This window comes from Anguilla anguilla, chromosome 14, assembly GCF_013347855.1.
Source record: "Anguilla anguilla isolate fAngAng1 chromosome 14, fAngAng1.pri, whole genome shotgun sequence".
Classification (NCBI taxonomy): Eukaryota; Metazoa; Chordata; class Actinopteri; order Anguilliformes; family Anguillidae; genus Anguilla; species Anguilla anguilla.
This window is the reverse complement of record NC_049214.1, coordinates 11963786-11978571: the sequence shown is the minus strand read 5'-3', so window position 1 is coordinate 11978571 and position 14786 is coordinate 11963786. Positions and strand designations below refer to the sequence as shown.

At 48.3% G+C, this 14786-nt stretch overlaps 1 protein-coding gene across 3 annotated transcripts in view; it reads right to left on the bottom strand.

Annotated features, from left to right (window-relative positions):
- Nucleotides 1–14786, bottom strand: part of map3k1 (mitogen-activated protein kinase kinase kinase 1, E3 ubiquitin protein ligase) — a 47467-nt gene that overhangs the window by 15080 nt on the left and 17601 nt on the right. The window contains exons 1-8 of one of the 3 annotated variants that reach the window (XM_035391118.1): nt 8486–9016; nt 6274–6424; nt 5264–5482; nt 3679–3879; nt 2646–2762; nt 1954–2102; nt 1610–1734; nt 271–352 (exon numbers count right to left, since the gene is read on the bottom strand). In XM_035391118.1, coding sequence (XP_035247009.1) covers nt 271–352; nt 1610–1734; nt 1954–2102; nt 2646–2762; nt 3679–3879; nt 5264–5482; nt 6274–6424; nt 8486–8574 — 1133 coding nt within the window. In that variant the 5' untranslated portion in view covers nt 8575–9016. Of the gene's footprint in view, nt 1–270; nt 353–1609; nt 1735–1953; nt 2103–2645; nt 2763–3678; nt 3880–5263; nt 5483–6273; nt 6425–8485; nt 9017–14786 lie in introns of those variants that run through there. The other 2 variants (XM_035391116.1, XM_035391117.1) reach the window with 2 other exon arrangements.

The following is a 14786-nucleotide window of genomic DNA, read 5'->3' as shown; positions in this document are numbered from 1 at the left end:
CACCCCACGTCCCGCCCACTCGACCTTCTTCTAACGGTTGCATGCTTTTTCCCTCCAAAACAAATCCTATTAAAGTTTAGATCCAAACGATATCCATGTGAATTGGAGTACGTGTGATCAGCCATAAACGGCTTTTTGGAGCAGTCCTGGGGCTCTAATTCAGCCTTCCCCAGCTGTTTCCTGAGGACCAGGAAGCGTCCACACGTGCGAGCCGCAGCCCACGAAGCTGCCCGCGAGCCTTTCCGGGAGGAACAAAGACGGTGTCATTACCTGTAAAAGTCATGTGACTTCCACTTGGCTCTGCAGAGGGGGCAGATTAAGGTCTCCTGGTTCCTCCTGCACTCCTCGGCCCCTGAAACGCCAGAGAAGCGGAGACTGAGGGAGAGCACAACGCTTTCTGACTGCCTGTCAAAGGAGACGCGGACCAAAATAACATTCCCACTCCAATTAGGCCGTGCTTTGAGAGGGCGAGGATTACACACGAACGATTTCCTTCCACCGCTAATCCTTCCCAGCTTCCCACTGCATTCGGCAGCGCTGGAGTGCGGAAGCGAATCGGATGACAGGGTGGAGGGACCTATTCAGCTGGAAAACCTTCTCTAACGCCAGAGGCGTCCTTGCCCAAAGCAGCCTTCCAGAAGGACTCCTAAGAAAATATTCCCTCTTTAAATGACTATTTAAGCCTCCCGTGGTTTCTATTCTTTTCATTTATTGCCAAAGAACGTGCCAGATCAAGATATGAACTTGTAAAGTTTTGGCTACATTCTCACTTTACAAAGACAGGGTCAACATTTCAGCAGTGTAATAGCTAAAATACTGAAACCGGTATTTTTAAAAAGTGAGTGAAACGGAAGCCGACTCAATTTGAAGTGTGAGATGGTGCGATTTGATAAACGGACGCTGCCGCCGACTGAAACTGAATTCCACTCCAAGCTGTGAAGAGCAACTGAAAGCTGCTCAACTGAAAGTCGTTCAAACAAAAATAGCTTTGTTCCTCTTTCATTTGAACAGAGGCCACCGGTGCTATTCACGGCATAAAATTCACTCGCAGGAAAATGACAACCCAGCAGATTGGCTTGTTCTCTTTTATGGCATTGTACTTTCGTATGTTCTAAAATATCTTAAAACTGCCACTGTGCAAGAAATATCATCTGTGCTTTGCTTCCTGAGGTCCTTGACAGGAGCTCAGTAGCGGTCCATTTACAATGCTAATGTACCATGTCCTTATAACCTAATTTCACTTTGCAGTTTACGCTGTGCCGAATGATTTGCTATGAGGGGTGACAAACTGTGAGCGACATCACTGCACACAATAACAGCAGCGCTGTTATTACTGACTCCCTGGTGGCTGCATGCCAGTATTACCTGTAGGAATATTCATGCAGTGCTTTTTCACCTTTTCCATTATCTAAATTGAAGCTGCTGTTTATTTTTTCACTTTTCTTGCAAACTGGCAGATGATTTGATCATATAAATATTATAATAAGGTATAAAGCAAAGTGTGGGAATGGCATGGGAATGGTCACATTGTGGGCGGAGCGTGTGTAAAATGTGGGCGGGGTTTAACGCAAGATGGGCGGGGCAGGGACGTGGCGTGGGCAGCACTCACAGATGGACATGCAGTGGTGGTGCAGCTTGTTCCTGCAGCCCTCCTCACACACGGTCAGGCTCTCCTCGTCCAGCATGTCCAGCAGGCAGATCGGGCACATCTGCTCCTCCTCATCCTTCAGGCTGCTGCACAAGCAGAGGGAGAGGGAGAGAGGGAGACAGGGACACTGAAGAAGGCATTTCATTGGATAAGAGCGTCTACTAAATCAGTGCAATGTAACGTAATTCCTGGCCCTTGCAGAGGTGCAACACGCAATGCAAGCCCTCAGCACCTCTCGGTGCGATGTCATAACTGAAGCGGAACGCGTTCCGCTCTCCACGGACAGCTCTGGAGCGGAGGCGTACCTGTTCTCGTTGCCCGACGAGGAGGTGCTGGACGTGCAGGACGTGTGCGAGTTGGACATGCGGGAGACAAACTTCTGAATGGTGTTGCGTGAGGGGGCCTTAATCCTCGAGCTCCGCCGGTTGTGGTACTTCTGAAACAAGCTCTCCACCTGCGACGCGACACAGCGGACAGCAACAAGCAACACGGAATTTAGCCTTCAGACTGATGATGCCGCCACCGAAATCACAAGTAACCACTGAAATCACAAGTAACCAGCACCGCGCCATAGAACGTGCAATTGCACCATAAAATCCTCAGCACCCACCATTTTAAACATTCTTACACTTAAATAAGGGCCTGATTAATCAGGCCACACGGCCACCAACGCTGTTTCACTCTCTTCGCTGTGCTTTGGGAGGTGGGGTTCAGTCAGACTGAGCTCCGGGGTGATGGGAGAGAGAGGGGTTTTAGTTTGATGGGTGCTGAGAGAGACTATGCCGGTCTGACTGAATGATTATTCTGGGGTTTGATTTTTTTGGGACAGATGGAGAGAGATTGTTACCGAAGCCACCAGGGGCGTGGTTAGAAAAGAGTGCTGTGATGAATAGAAGCGTGTTTTGATTGGACGTTGGGACAGACACAGGGCAGCATGACTTGGCGCTGGCACAAGCAAGGATGCGGGATGTAAAGCTGCAAGGTTCGGAAACATCACCTCAAAGTTCTTGAGGGTCTTCCTCCAGAGCAGGGGGTCGGAGGGCTCCAGTTGGAAGACCCTGAGCATGACGAAGAGGACGTGGATGCAGAAGGTCCCTCGGCCGCAGCTGCAGGTCTGCGGGGGGACAGAGGCGTTTCTACAGACACGCAGCACCACCCTGCTCACACAGCTCCACAGTGATTGATCTACAGCTACACACAAGCCCGGGGCAAGCCTCTCGCAAGCCAAGGCCGAGGAGGGATCAGCCTCAACAATCAGAAAAATCTGCAGACCTTCACGATATGAACCACAAACAACTGGTTAAGATGGAGGGAGAAAGAAAAAAAATTAGTGCTTGTTTAAAGATGCAATCCTGAGGGCCAACCAACCTTTATTTATCTAGACATTTTCACATGTATCTTGAACGCAAAGTTTTGTATTAAGTCCAGCCCAGTCTTGCAAATCTTACCAGCCCACGTAAAGACATCTAGAATTTTATACATATTTGCCATCAGAAAGAAAATGTGGCCATTCTCCCAAGAATGTTTAAACGCAGACCGTCTAAAATTTTATGTCTGGTTTTCTCCCCAAAGCAGCGGGACACCGAGGAGGCTCGCATGCCCGCACTTCTGCAAGTACGCCGGTCCATTTCCTCTCACATTTAACTGCCTTGTGGCTTCAGAAACACTGTGGCCATTATAAATAAAATAAACACGGGATTCATGGAGCATGCCCAAGAGCTAGCTACTGCAATTAAATTTTTTTTTATGTACACATACACGGCCAAGTAGCCATGTGTAAATATCTTACTTTGTAAGACAGCTAGCCAGTCAATGATAGCTGGCAGGATGCTGGCAAGCCAAGCCACAGTGGCATAAAACAGGAAGCCCACTGGGGGAAGTGCATCTACTTGAAAACTTTACTCAGTTATTCTATGGTTGCCATGACTGCCAGGCCACGGCAACAGCAGCAAACAGCAGTAGATGAATTTAATGAGGCAACACACGCTTGGGAACAGATTTATTCAACTTCGTGCGACTGCTATTCCTACCTGTGGGCCAATGAAAACCCTGTATTTGTTGTCGGGGCTGTCTCCACCAATCAGGAAGGAGTTGGGCCCAATCTGCTGCAGCAGGTAGAGGCGGGCCCTCATGACCTTATTCACTCTGCGGTTGGTCTCCTCGGGACTGTAAGGAGAGAAACCGTCTGGGGAGGGCGCACGTCGAGGGGGGGTGACTCGCCCGCTCTGAAACTACACAAAACAAGCCGAGGTCAGGGGAAACGAAAATCACAGAGGGTTCCAGTCCAGCTGCTAGTCACAAGTCAAATATGGCGTAACTTTTTTTTTTAATGGTGTAACCGCATTTTGCAATTGTATTTTAGCTAAGTTGGGTTCTTGGGCTGTTTTTCCATTGCTGTTCATATTCCATTTATCAAGTGATCTCATGTAATTACCTCCTTTTTCCCAGCTGGATGTGACAGATTGGCTGTTAAAGCGACCGCATGAATTATACATCCCTCAGCACTGGTGTAAAATAAATGAACGTGCCCTTTAGCGAATGTTTAAAGAAGGTGAATATGCCACTTTGGTTTTGGTGTAAGTTTGAAGTTAAAATATTTTTCTTCAGTGTTGGTGTACAATGAGCAAAAATTCCCCTTTAGTGTAGGTGTAACCAGGTGAGTGTGTCTCTTTAGTGTAGGTGTAACCAGGTGAGTGTGTCTCTTTAGTGTAGGTGTAACCAGGTGAGTGTGTCTCTTTAGTGTAGGTGTATCCAGGTGAGTGTGTCTCTTTAGTGTAGGTGTAAAGCAGGTGAGTGTGTCTCTTTAGTGTAGGTGTAACCAGGTGAGTGTGTCTCTTTAGTGTAGGTGTAACCAGGTGAGTGTGTCTCTTTAGTGTAGGTGTAACCAGGTGAGTGTGTCTCTTTAGTGTAGGTGTATCCAGGTGAGTGTGTCTCTTTAGTGTAGGTGTAACCAGGAGAGTGTGTCTCTTTAGTGTAGGTGTAACCAGGTGAGTGTGTCTCTTTAGTGTAGGTGTAAAGCAGGTGAGTGTGTCTCTTTAGTGTAGGTGTAACCAGGTGAGTGTGTCTCTTTAGTGTAGGTGTAACAGGTGAGTGTGTCTCTTTAGTGTAGGTGTAACCAGGTGAGTGTGTCTCTTTAGTGTAGGTGTAAAGCAGGTGAGTGTGTCTCTTTAGTGTAGGTGTAACAGGTGAGTGTGTCTCTTTAGTGTAGGTGTATCCAGGTGAGTGTGTCTCTTTAGTGTAGGTGTAACCAGGTGAGTGTGTCTCTTTAGTGTAGGTGTAACCAGGTGAGTGTGTCTCTTTGGTGTAGGTGTAACCAGGTGAGTGTGTCTCTTTAGTGTAGGTGTAACAGGTGAGTGTGTCTCTTTAGTGTAGGTGTAACCAGGTGAGTGTGTCTCTTTAGTGTAGGTGTAAAGCAGGTGAGTGTGTCTCTTTAGTGTAGGTGTAACAGGTGAGTGTGTCTCTTTAGTGTAGGTGTATCCAGGTGAGTGTGTCTCTTTAGTGTAGGTGTAAAGCAGGTGAGTGTGTGTCTTTAGTGTAGGTGTAACCAGGTGAGTGTGTCTCTTTGGTGCTGGTGTTGGATGCCCAGGCTTGTAAGACGAGGAGAGCAGGACTCACTGGGACCGGGGACGCTCTCTTCCGGCGCACACCGGGAGACTCAGGCTTCCCGCCGTTCTTTCCAGAGGAAGAGGAAGAGGAGGAAGAGGTGGGGCCGGGAGAGGGGCTGCGACGGCCTCGGGACTGGGGGGACGTGGGCGCCTGCGTGTCCCCTCCGCCCTCGCCCCCCTGCCGCCCTGCCTCGCTGCCGTCCGGTCTCAGTGGAATGGGTTTCACCACCTGAGGGGGAGGGGTCAGTGTTACCACGGGAACAGCGGGAAAAGCAAACTTGCACAACGCACACAGGCCTCTGGGCTCAAGACAGGAAGCCTCTGATCACACAACGCCCACTTCCAATCGCTCCTCATGTGACGATCACATTTCTCCTTTGTCTCCCAAGCCAGAGCTTAGTAAAGAGGAAGCGGCAGGAAAACCAGCAGCAATTTTCCTCTAATACACCAATTATATGTGGGTATAATTCTATGTCCCTTGATTTGTGTCTTTACACTACTTCTAAACAACTTCTCTTCCACAAACTCTGCGTGATCATGAATTAGTCCTTCACTCTCAGGTTTTGAGTGCTTTCCAATGAAGGCTCAGATGTCTGGCTAATGTGCTGCAGAAATTGGCTTTAGTTTAAAAGAAAGATAAAATCAGAAAAAAAACCCAGCAGGGGTAGGAAATTAAGCTGAAGTTCAGCAGGATCTAGCTGGTTTTCTCTTTCTGAGACAATAAAAGCACATCCCAGACGATCAAATTAATGGTTTACTGTAGACCGTTCACACTTTCACAGATCTCTATTTTCATACTTCATGCCACGTCATTAATTTCATTTCAACAAGGCATTAAAGGTTAATGAATACATTCTGTGAATAAATCTTCGGCAATAGTCACATTCCCAGGCAATTAGACAGCTTGGGAAGAGGAAACAGTTTTAAGAGGCATCTGGACCTTAAGCCAGTGGGCACTAATGATTTTGGGCTTGTTCAGTGATGAGAACGTACAGAAGCGTGTGATTGGCTCAGACTCACCACAGGTCCCTTCCTGCTCCGCCTCTCCAGCCACTCGTGCTTCCAGGTGGGCATGCAGGTGGCCTTGAGCTTCTCCCGGATCATGCGCTCCTCCGGGCGGTCCTCCATCTTCTGCAGCCCCCTCAGGGTGTCCTTGCTGTCCATCTCCCGGCTAGAGGAAGGGGAGGCGGAGGAGAGGGACAGAGTGAGCACCGGGGTACGTCAGAGGGGCGGGACGCCACGGGACGCCCCCAAAACATCACCATGGACGCAGAGCCACGCACCCGCATTGACCCCCCCCCAGCGCTCTCATTGCCCCGTTACCCCAACTCTACCTCAACTGACCAGAAAGGCACTGTTCCTGAAAAAACTACTACTTCACCAAACGTTCATGGGGGGGCCCACGAACAGTTTTGCGCAAGGCGGGGTGTGGCTGCGGACTGCACAGTCGCTGCAGCCAAGACGACTGCCGGGACCAGAAGGGCCTGATTAAATTAAAGACCACAAAGATCTAAAGCATTCCTGCAGGGTTACAAAAGAGCACATCTGCAAAAATATAGACCTAATATATCAATAACTACTCAGAAGGGATGTCTCTCTCCCCTCTTTCAGACAGGTCTGTCAAAAGAGACAGAAGGAGAAAGGGAACCCAAAAGCACAGGGAGGACAGAGTGAGGGCGATAGACCCTGAGCCCGAGGCTCGGTGAAGTCCTGTATTTATTTTTGTTCTGTGGATACTGGGCGTACAGGACAGAGAAAACAGGCCTCCCCCAGCCAGAGAGAGCTGCAGAGGGAGAGCGCTCTGCCTCGGACCGCGGAGGATGTTATGATAAGGAGCTCCAGCAGTCTGGCCCTGTTACATTTACAGTACATCATACAAATGAGTGCTGACAGCACTGTCCGCCTCTCTCCCATTCTGCTACGTGAATGAGTCTTTTCAGGACGAGGGGCACTTTAGTCTGCCTTTAAAAAAAAAAATCTGCCCCAGCGCCACCATCCCCCCACCACCAATTTACAGAAGTCCTCCCAGACTGGGCCATTTTTCGAAAGGGACATTTTTCTTTTCACTTTAAGAAGGGCCGGTCGGATGCACGCTAACATTCGGTGGATGTGGAAATTCAGATCAGCACAGCCATTTCTCAACACTAGTCAAATATTTTGTTCGAAAACAAAGCATGCGTTGTGGAGTCAGTCTGCCTAAAAGAAGGCGAATGTCTTGCGAGACCAGCACAGTGGGTTACTGTACTGACCGGGAGAGATTTATGAAGAGCGCAGGGCAGCTTGCAGCACTAAGCCAGAAAATCTCAAGTGGCTAAAAAGTTTATCATCACATGACAGGAACTACCTCTGCTACTCATTGCCAAGTGAAACCAAAGCACAGCCAAGACTGATAAAGCAAGGCAATATTTCACAAGGGCACCTTACTGCAGCACAAAAACATACACACACACACACACACACACACGCACACACACACACACACACACGCACGCACACGCACGCACACGCACGCAAACACACACGCGCACACGCGCACGCAAACACACACGCGCACACGCGCACGCAAACACGCACGCAAACACACACGCACGCACGCACGCACGCACGCACGCAGGCACGCACGCACGCACGCACGCACGCACGCACGCACGCACGCACAGTCGCAGCAGATCTCTTTCACAGTCTTTCGGCAGGTGCTCATCTCAGCCTGACGCAGGCCAGCTGACTGGCCAACCATCCTCCCCGCGCCACTTCAATCACAAGGACTGGGCCAATGAATGCCAACACCGCAGACAACAACAACCCCCGCACCCGACCAGGCTACTGAACGTATCCGAGAGCTCACAAGCGCATTGTCAGGAATTAGCCTTCTTCTTCTACAACAAATTAAAAATATGAACCCTCGAGTTCCGTGAAATCCACCAGAAACAAGCATTTCAGCCTACAGAATGCGGGACTTGTACGGTCTATAGGAGGAGTTTCCCAACTTTCCGTAACCATGACCGACAGAAAGCACTCGAGTATTCGTGCTCCCCCTCAATCCAGCTCACCGAGGGGTCCAGACCCACTGCTGGGGAACCACCGTTATTTATGAAACGGACTGACAGCTTTGTATCAGTTTCCCTTCGCTGGAGTCCATATTACTGGACTGGTAACACCGCTACCCAAAGAGCCTCTAAAAAGTAGCTGATCTTACCACCCTGGGATACGAACTGAACAAGAAACAACTTACCAGCCTGGCTCAACGTGCTGACAGGTACAAGGGGGGTCACACACAGACCAGTGGGTGCCACGGTAACCGTCTATCCAGAAATACGACATCGTTGATCGGTACGACGATCAGCCTGCACATAGGGCTTTCCTGTTCACTTGTCTGACTCTGCCTTCAAAACACTAAAGCGACACGTTACTAACCAATAAATAAAAAAAACCACTTGAACTGCAGAAGAGGAAAGAAGAGCTTCCTGTTCACTGTAAGACCGTTTCTGAGCATACACAAAAAAAGACAAACAAACACTAACCAACCAGGAAGTGAGTCTACCGCTCGACTGTACGATGCACTGTAAAAACTGAGAAGTCTCTGTACATGCAGTCTTGTAACTGGCAAGTTTTCTTTTAACTTGGGCAATTCCTAGTCACCCCCCACAGTTAAAAGAAGATAAACGCAAATGGAAGCAGTGGGTATAACCAATCAAAAGCCGGGAGTCACCACCACCAAAATGACAAAAAACTGAAGATCAATAGACGCAAGATCCCCGATAATGGAAGCAACTATGCACAGGGGAAGTGTTCATTCTCTGACCAGACTAATAGATGCATTTTTTGCTACAGACAGGAAGAATGCTTAAAACATGTAATCTAGAACACAAGGTCTTTTACAGTACAAAAGCCTGACAGCCTCTCCCCCCACTTGACTGCGGTGAAAACCTTAATTACCACCAATTAAATGAATCACCTGAAGGCTGGCACCACAATTCAGAGACTCGAACCAAAAAAAAAAAAAAAAAATCAACTCCTGAATAAGTTGCAGCAGAGTAGTCCCCAGCTTCTCATATGACAGCTATCCCAGAATGCCGTGGGCAGGGAACAAAGGCGCATTGTGAAAGGGGCGCAGGTGGGACGGGGAAGGGCCGGCGGGTGGGAGCTGAACCCCCGCGTAAGCGGAGAGCGCGTCGCACGGCGACCCGCCGGGGGTCCTGCAGACGCACTTTCTCAGGGGCCCCTCTGCGCTTCACACACTCAGGTTACCGCTCCAACAATCACCGCCACTGCTGCCGGGGACAGGGGACCCAACGACTGCCCCGAAAACCTGGCACGGACCACAGGCACATGGCTCTTAGGAGGACCAGGCTAGGTTTACAAAAACAAGAGGGAAATAACACTCCTAATGCAGAGCGGTCTGAGCCACTCCAGGCTCCTAATGCAGAGCGGTCTGAGCCACTCCAGGCTCCCAATGCAGAGCGGTCTGAGCCACTCTACCCTCCTAATGCAGAGCGGTCTGAGCCACTCCAGGCTCCCAATGCAGAGCAGTCTGAGCCACTCCAGGCTCCTAATGCAGAGCGGTCTGAGCCACTCCAGGCTCCTAATGCAGAGCGGTCTGAGCCACTCCAGGCTCCCAATGCAGAGCAGTCTGAGCCACTCCAGGCTCCTAATGCAGAGCGGTCTGAGCCACTCCAGGCTCCTAATGCAGAGCGGTCTGAGCCACTCCAGGCTCCTAATGCAGAGCGGTCTGAGCCACTCCAGGCTCCTAATGCAGAGCGGTCTGAGCCACTCCAGGCTCCCAATGCAGAGCGGTCTGAGCCACTCTACCCTCCTAATGCAGAGCGGTCTGAGCCACTAAATGTCAACGGTTGTCATTCTACCAACAGTAGGCTTCCAAGCAGCATGCTTACCGGCTGCAAGTAAAACGGAACTGGCTTAAACTGCTAAGTCTTTGGAGTGCAAGCCTGTTTACTGTATATCCCTGAACTCCTGTCAAAATGGAGAGGGACACAGATCTAAAAACCCACTAAAACACTAACTTTGACCACGTAACATGGCGGGGAACAGTAAGAGTGGCTGGAAAGAAAGGTTAGGTTGCAATGCAACTGACCGAGTCATTCCTGTCATCCTGGAAATGCCAACAGCCACTTTACTTTACGGCCTCAAAACAACTACAAAACAACACGCAGCAAAGCGATGCGACCGAAAGATGTTAGAACAGCATTAAAACTGCATGTGACGAATACCCCCCCCCCCCCCCCACCCCCCACCCCCCCCCCAGAACTTTAGTTACTGTACACAGCTCTAAAAATAGGCACTCTGCTCCCCGCACAGCACAAGGCTGCAGTCTATGGGCTAAGTGATTACAGCTGCATTGCATCATAACTGCTCTGTAAGTACCACCAAGCACTTTGCTGTCAGCTCCAAGACCACAGAGTCCACTAGACAAATATCAGCACAGGGTCAAGGGCATCCCACGAGATAACCCCTCCCCAAATCCACAACTAAAAAGCCTTTTTTAGCCATAAAAAGTCTTCTTTCAGCTTTGATTCAAACTCCATGACAAGCAGGACTTGCAAAGAACTAGCAGACACGGCAGAGACATGGGGCCCAAATTGTTATGCAAAACACCCAAAAAAGCTTTCAGTTGTTTTTGGAAATTAGAAATACTATTGCTAAAGTCACAGGGATAAAACCCAAGACACTACATTTAGCTATATTATATTCAGTTATACAAGAATATTTTATATCCATTTTATATCTGCACTTGATACGCACTTACTACTCTTGGCCACACTTACGACTTACTCTGACCACGTAGGCCCACTTGATCATGGAAACCAGTGTTGTACTGAAGCCACACTGTCGAGCAGGACCACTGGAGAGAGAGATCTGCAGTGCATTATGGGAGGGGCGGCATATCTGCTGAATGTTATCTCCAGCATCAGGTAACCAGAGATTCCGCCCCCCCTCGGTCTTGAGCGGGGGAAGGGGGCTGAGGGGGGGGGGGGGGTCATGTGAAAGTGGGCATTTTCAGTCCATTACAAACCCCTCTTTCTCAAGGAGAGGTTGGGCGTTCGCCATACTTTTGGAATGTGTACATTAAAAAGGCGGTGGAGGGTTGGCGGGTGGCATTTTCAGGGATTATGAACCTCATAATTTAAATTTAATTTAATTTAATTTAAAACAAGCAGAATTTTCAAGTAAATCCTTATTTCAAATGAAAACAAAAATGAATTAATTAGAAAATAAAAACGATAACCCGTAAGATACCTCATTCTGAGTAAGTGGATTTTTACATTTCGTTTCAGGGTCAGAAGCGACAGAGCTCCAGTGGCAGCTTCCTCTTTCGTAGCAAACATGCCAGAAACAAACATCGGCCCTGTGACAGGAAGTGAGGGCCACTGAGCACTTCCTGTAGAGCGTTCACAACAGAGAAAGCTTTCTTTTTGTTTTGTTTTTTTGTTTTTTTAATCTGTCGATTACGACCCTGTGGAACATTCAGAAAGTCAGATGGGTTCGGTCTTTTTTGCGAAGGACAACTGGATAGCCCCGTTTCACAACACGTTGGTCTAAAATGATCCCAACTCTGCTGCCAATTTACATAAAGGGGTCTACAGGATGAAACAATGTTATCACAGGCAGATTAACCATCGGTTTGAATCAACAGAGATAACAGGAGTTGGGCTGCCAATGTCTGAAGACCGCTTACAAGGGAATGCTCATCTTGGTCCTACGTTTCAATGACAACGGCAGCAGTCACTCAAAGGATAATGTTGCCGTGGCTCATGTGGAGTAGCCTCCTCCTTTACAGTGAGATGAGAACCCGGGACACCTCAGAGAGCAAACAGGCAAAAACTCAGGGTTCTACCCCCCATTGTGTATTCCGGACATGGTCTGAGCAAGGAATGGCCAACAGTATTTGGTCTCCTGCGTATTATTCAACAAGTGAAACTCAGGCACAACACCTTTCGGCACTTCCGTTGCCGGGGTGCAAACGTTTCACGGTGCAAAATAACCAGCACCGGCAGCAATTCATCTACCAATCATATGTACCACTAAGCCACACAGAAAAAATGCATTAGACATTTAAATGTGACGTTACAAAATGCCACGGCACCGCTCCATGATATTTCATCACCATGGACGATATCTTTGTTGCAAAAAGCACAGACCTGACTTTCGCTTTATGAGAAGCTATTATGAAGGCCGATTGCCGGCGTGAAAAGCAGTTTCTGAAAAAAGGATGTGCTCTTTCGCTGCTGTTGACACCGTCGGCCGGTGTCCCCACCGTATAACTCGACCTACATATGACAACTAAACTATAAATATGAAAGTATACATCACACGTTGGCAGTTTTCTTTTTTTATGTCAACCTGGAATGACATTAGTGGCGTATGGCAGACCAAGCTCCTCCTGCTGCATGCTGGGTGAATCCATCTCTGCTGTACACTGGGGAGGGGGGGAGGGGGGCTGCCATGTTGGTGGCCCAGACTGCGCTTTTATTTTTGGCAGTAATATGAAACTTCTATCTTACTACAAATAGACAAACGTTTAGATTTATTGCTGGCAACGGCCTGAGCGCTCTGCATGAAACAGGGTCTTGGACCGTTGTCATGGTGTTGAAACTAAAAGCTGTTTGATTCAGCATTCTCCAAAGGGGTGAAATGAACTAATGAGTTCAATACACATCTCTCTGTGACCGTCCCCACAAAGTAGAATCACAGTTATGCACACATTACTTCACTGTACAAGTTACTTCAGATCTGGTCCTTGCCAGAAAGTGAAGCCTCTGACTATTTGGTAATGCTGAGTTAAAACAGCTGTTCCAAAACTGTATAGCAGGAAATTGACCTGCAAGGACTGTTGAAGGCAGTACCCTTTGATGATATAAACGGTGTATGACTGGTGCTTATGGTCTGGGGCTGGTTTGAACAAAATTGTGGGCTGTTCATTGGAAAAAATCATAACTTGACCATTTTCTATTTCCTTCAAATTACATTTTGACCTTCTGAACATCAAACTGCATTTGAACTTCCCTGAACAAGGCCAGAAAGTATTTGAAAATGACCTCTTCCTTGGAGTTGTTTAGTTAAAAACACCCCACTAAAAACAGTTGAAACATCTAGCTAAATTCATGCGTAAGTGCATGTTTATGTTTATGTGTGCGCATGTGTGTATGTGAGTGTGTTCATGTGTGTACGTGTGTGTTTGTGTGTGTTTATGTGTGCGCGTGTGTGTATGTGAGTGAGTGTGTTTGTGCGTTTATGTGTGCGCACGTGTGTGTGTGTATGTGTTTGTGTGTGTGTGAGTGCGTGTTTGTGTGTGTTTGTGTGTGTACATGTGTGTGTACGTGTGTGAGTGAGTGAGTGTGTTTGTGTGTGTTTATGTGTGTACGTGTGTTTGTGTGTGTGTGCGCGCGCGTGTGTTCATGTGTGTGTGTGTGTGTGTGTGTGTGTGTGTGTGTGTGAGTGTGTGTGTGTGTGTGCGCGCATGTGTTCGTGTGTGTGTGTACGTGTGTGTGTTTGTATGTGTTTGTGTGTGTGTGAGTGCGTGTGTTTGTGTGTGTTTATGTGTGTACGTGTGTGTGTGAGTGAGTGTGTTTGTGTGTGTTTATGTGTGTACGTGTGTGTGTTTGTGTGTGTGTGCGTGCGTGCGTGTGTTCGTGTGTGTGTGAGTATGTGTGTGTGTGTTCGTATCCACCCAGGGCGCAGTGCTCAGCTATGGAATGCGGTTGGAATGCAGAGGAATTCCTCCCACCCAGAGCCAATCGTAGTGCTTGGCCCCCACGAGAGGTCATGACCCCACCATCCCAGCACTATCCTCTCTCAGCAGGGGAAGACGCCCCCCCCCCCCCCCAAAGAGCGCTTGCCCTGCTCTGTCAAACAAGGGGTCCGGGAACAATGGCGATCTTCTCGTGCGTGGACCCACGTCGACTGGGGGGGTAGGGGGTTCGGGGCAAGAACAAGAGCCTTGCTCCAGTCCTTGAATTTTCACTTCAAAAGCAAAGTACCTCTAAGGACAAAGAAGAAAAATGCAAACGCCACAAAATAAGTCCATCTTAAGTATTGCAGTCTTATATTTACACTTAAATTCTCATTTCTATGACCTTTTTTTTTGCTAAATAAGTCAAAAAGCCAATGAGGTGAGACAGTTTTACTCATTACAAGATTTGGCAAAGGGGTAAGACAATTTCACTTGTCAAGCAACGTAATTTAAAACAAGCAAAATAACTTATAATATTAATTAATATTATTATTAATATTAATAATATAAGTATAATATTTCTTACTTGGCAGAAAAAAAAGATTTAGTCTCATTACAAGACTTAAACATTCGTCAAGACAGACTTTTCTGCAGTGAAAATAATATAAAGTGCAAACGGCCCCACACCTCACAAAAACTGAAATGGCAGGATTGGGGTGCAGGCAGTTGATGCAAGCTGTGATGGGGTGTCCCATGCGCCCCCCCCCCCCCCCCCCCGCCCTCGCCTCTCCACGCTCTCCCCCGTGTGTCAGGGCGATTGTGTGGAGTGCGCTGACGAGCAGAC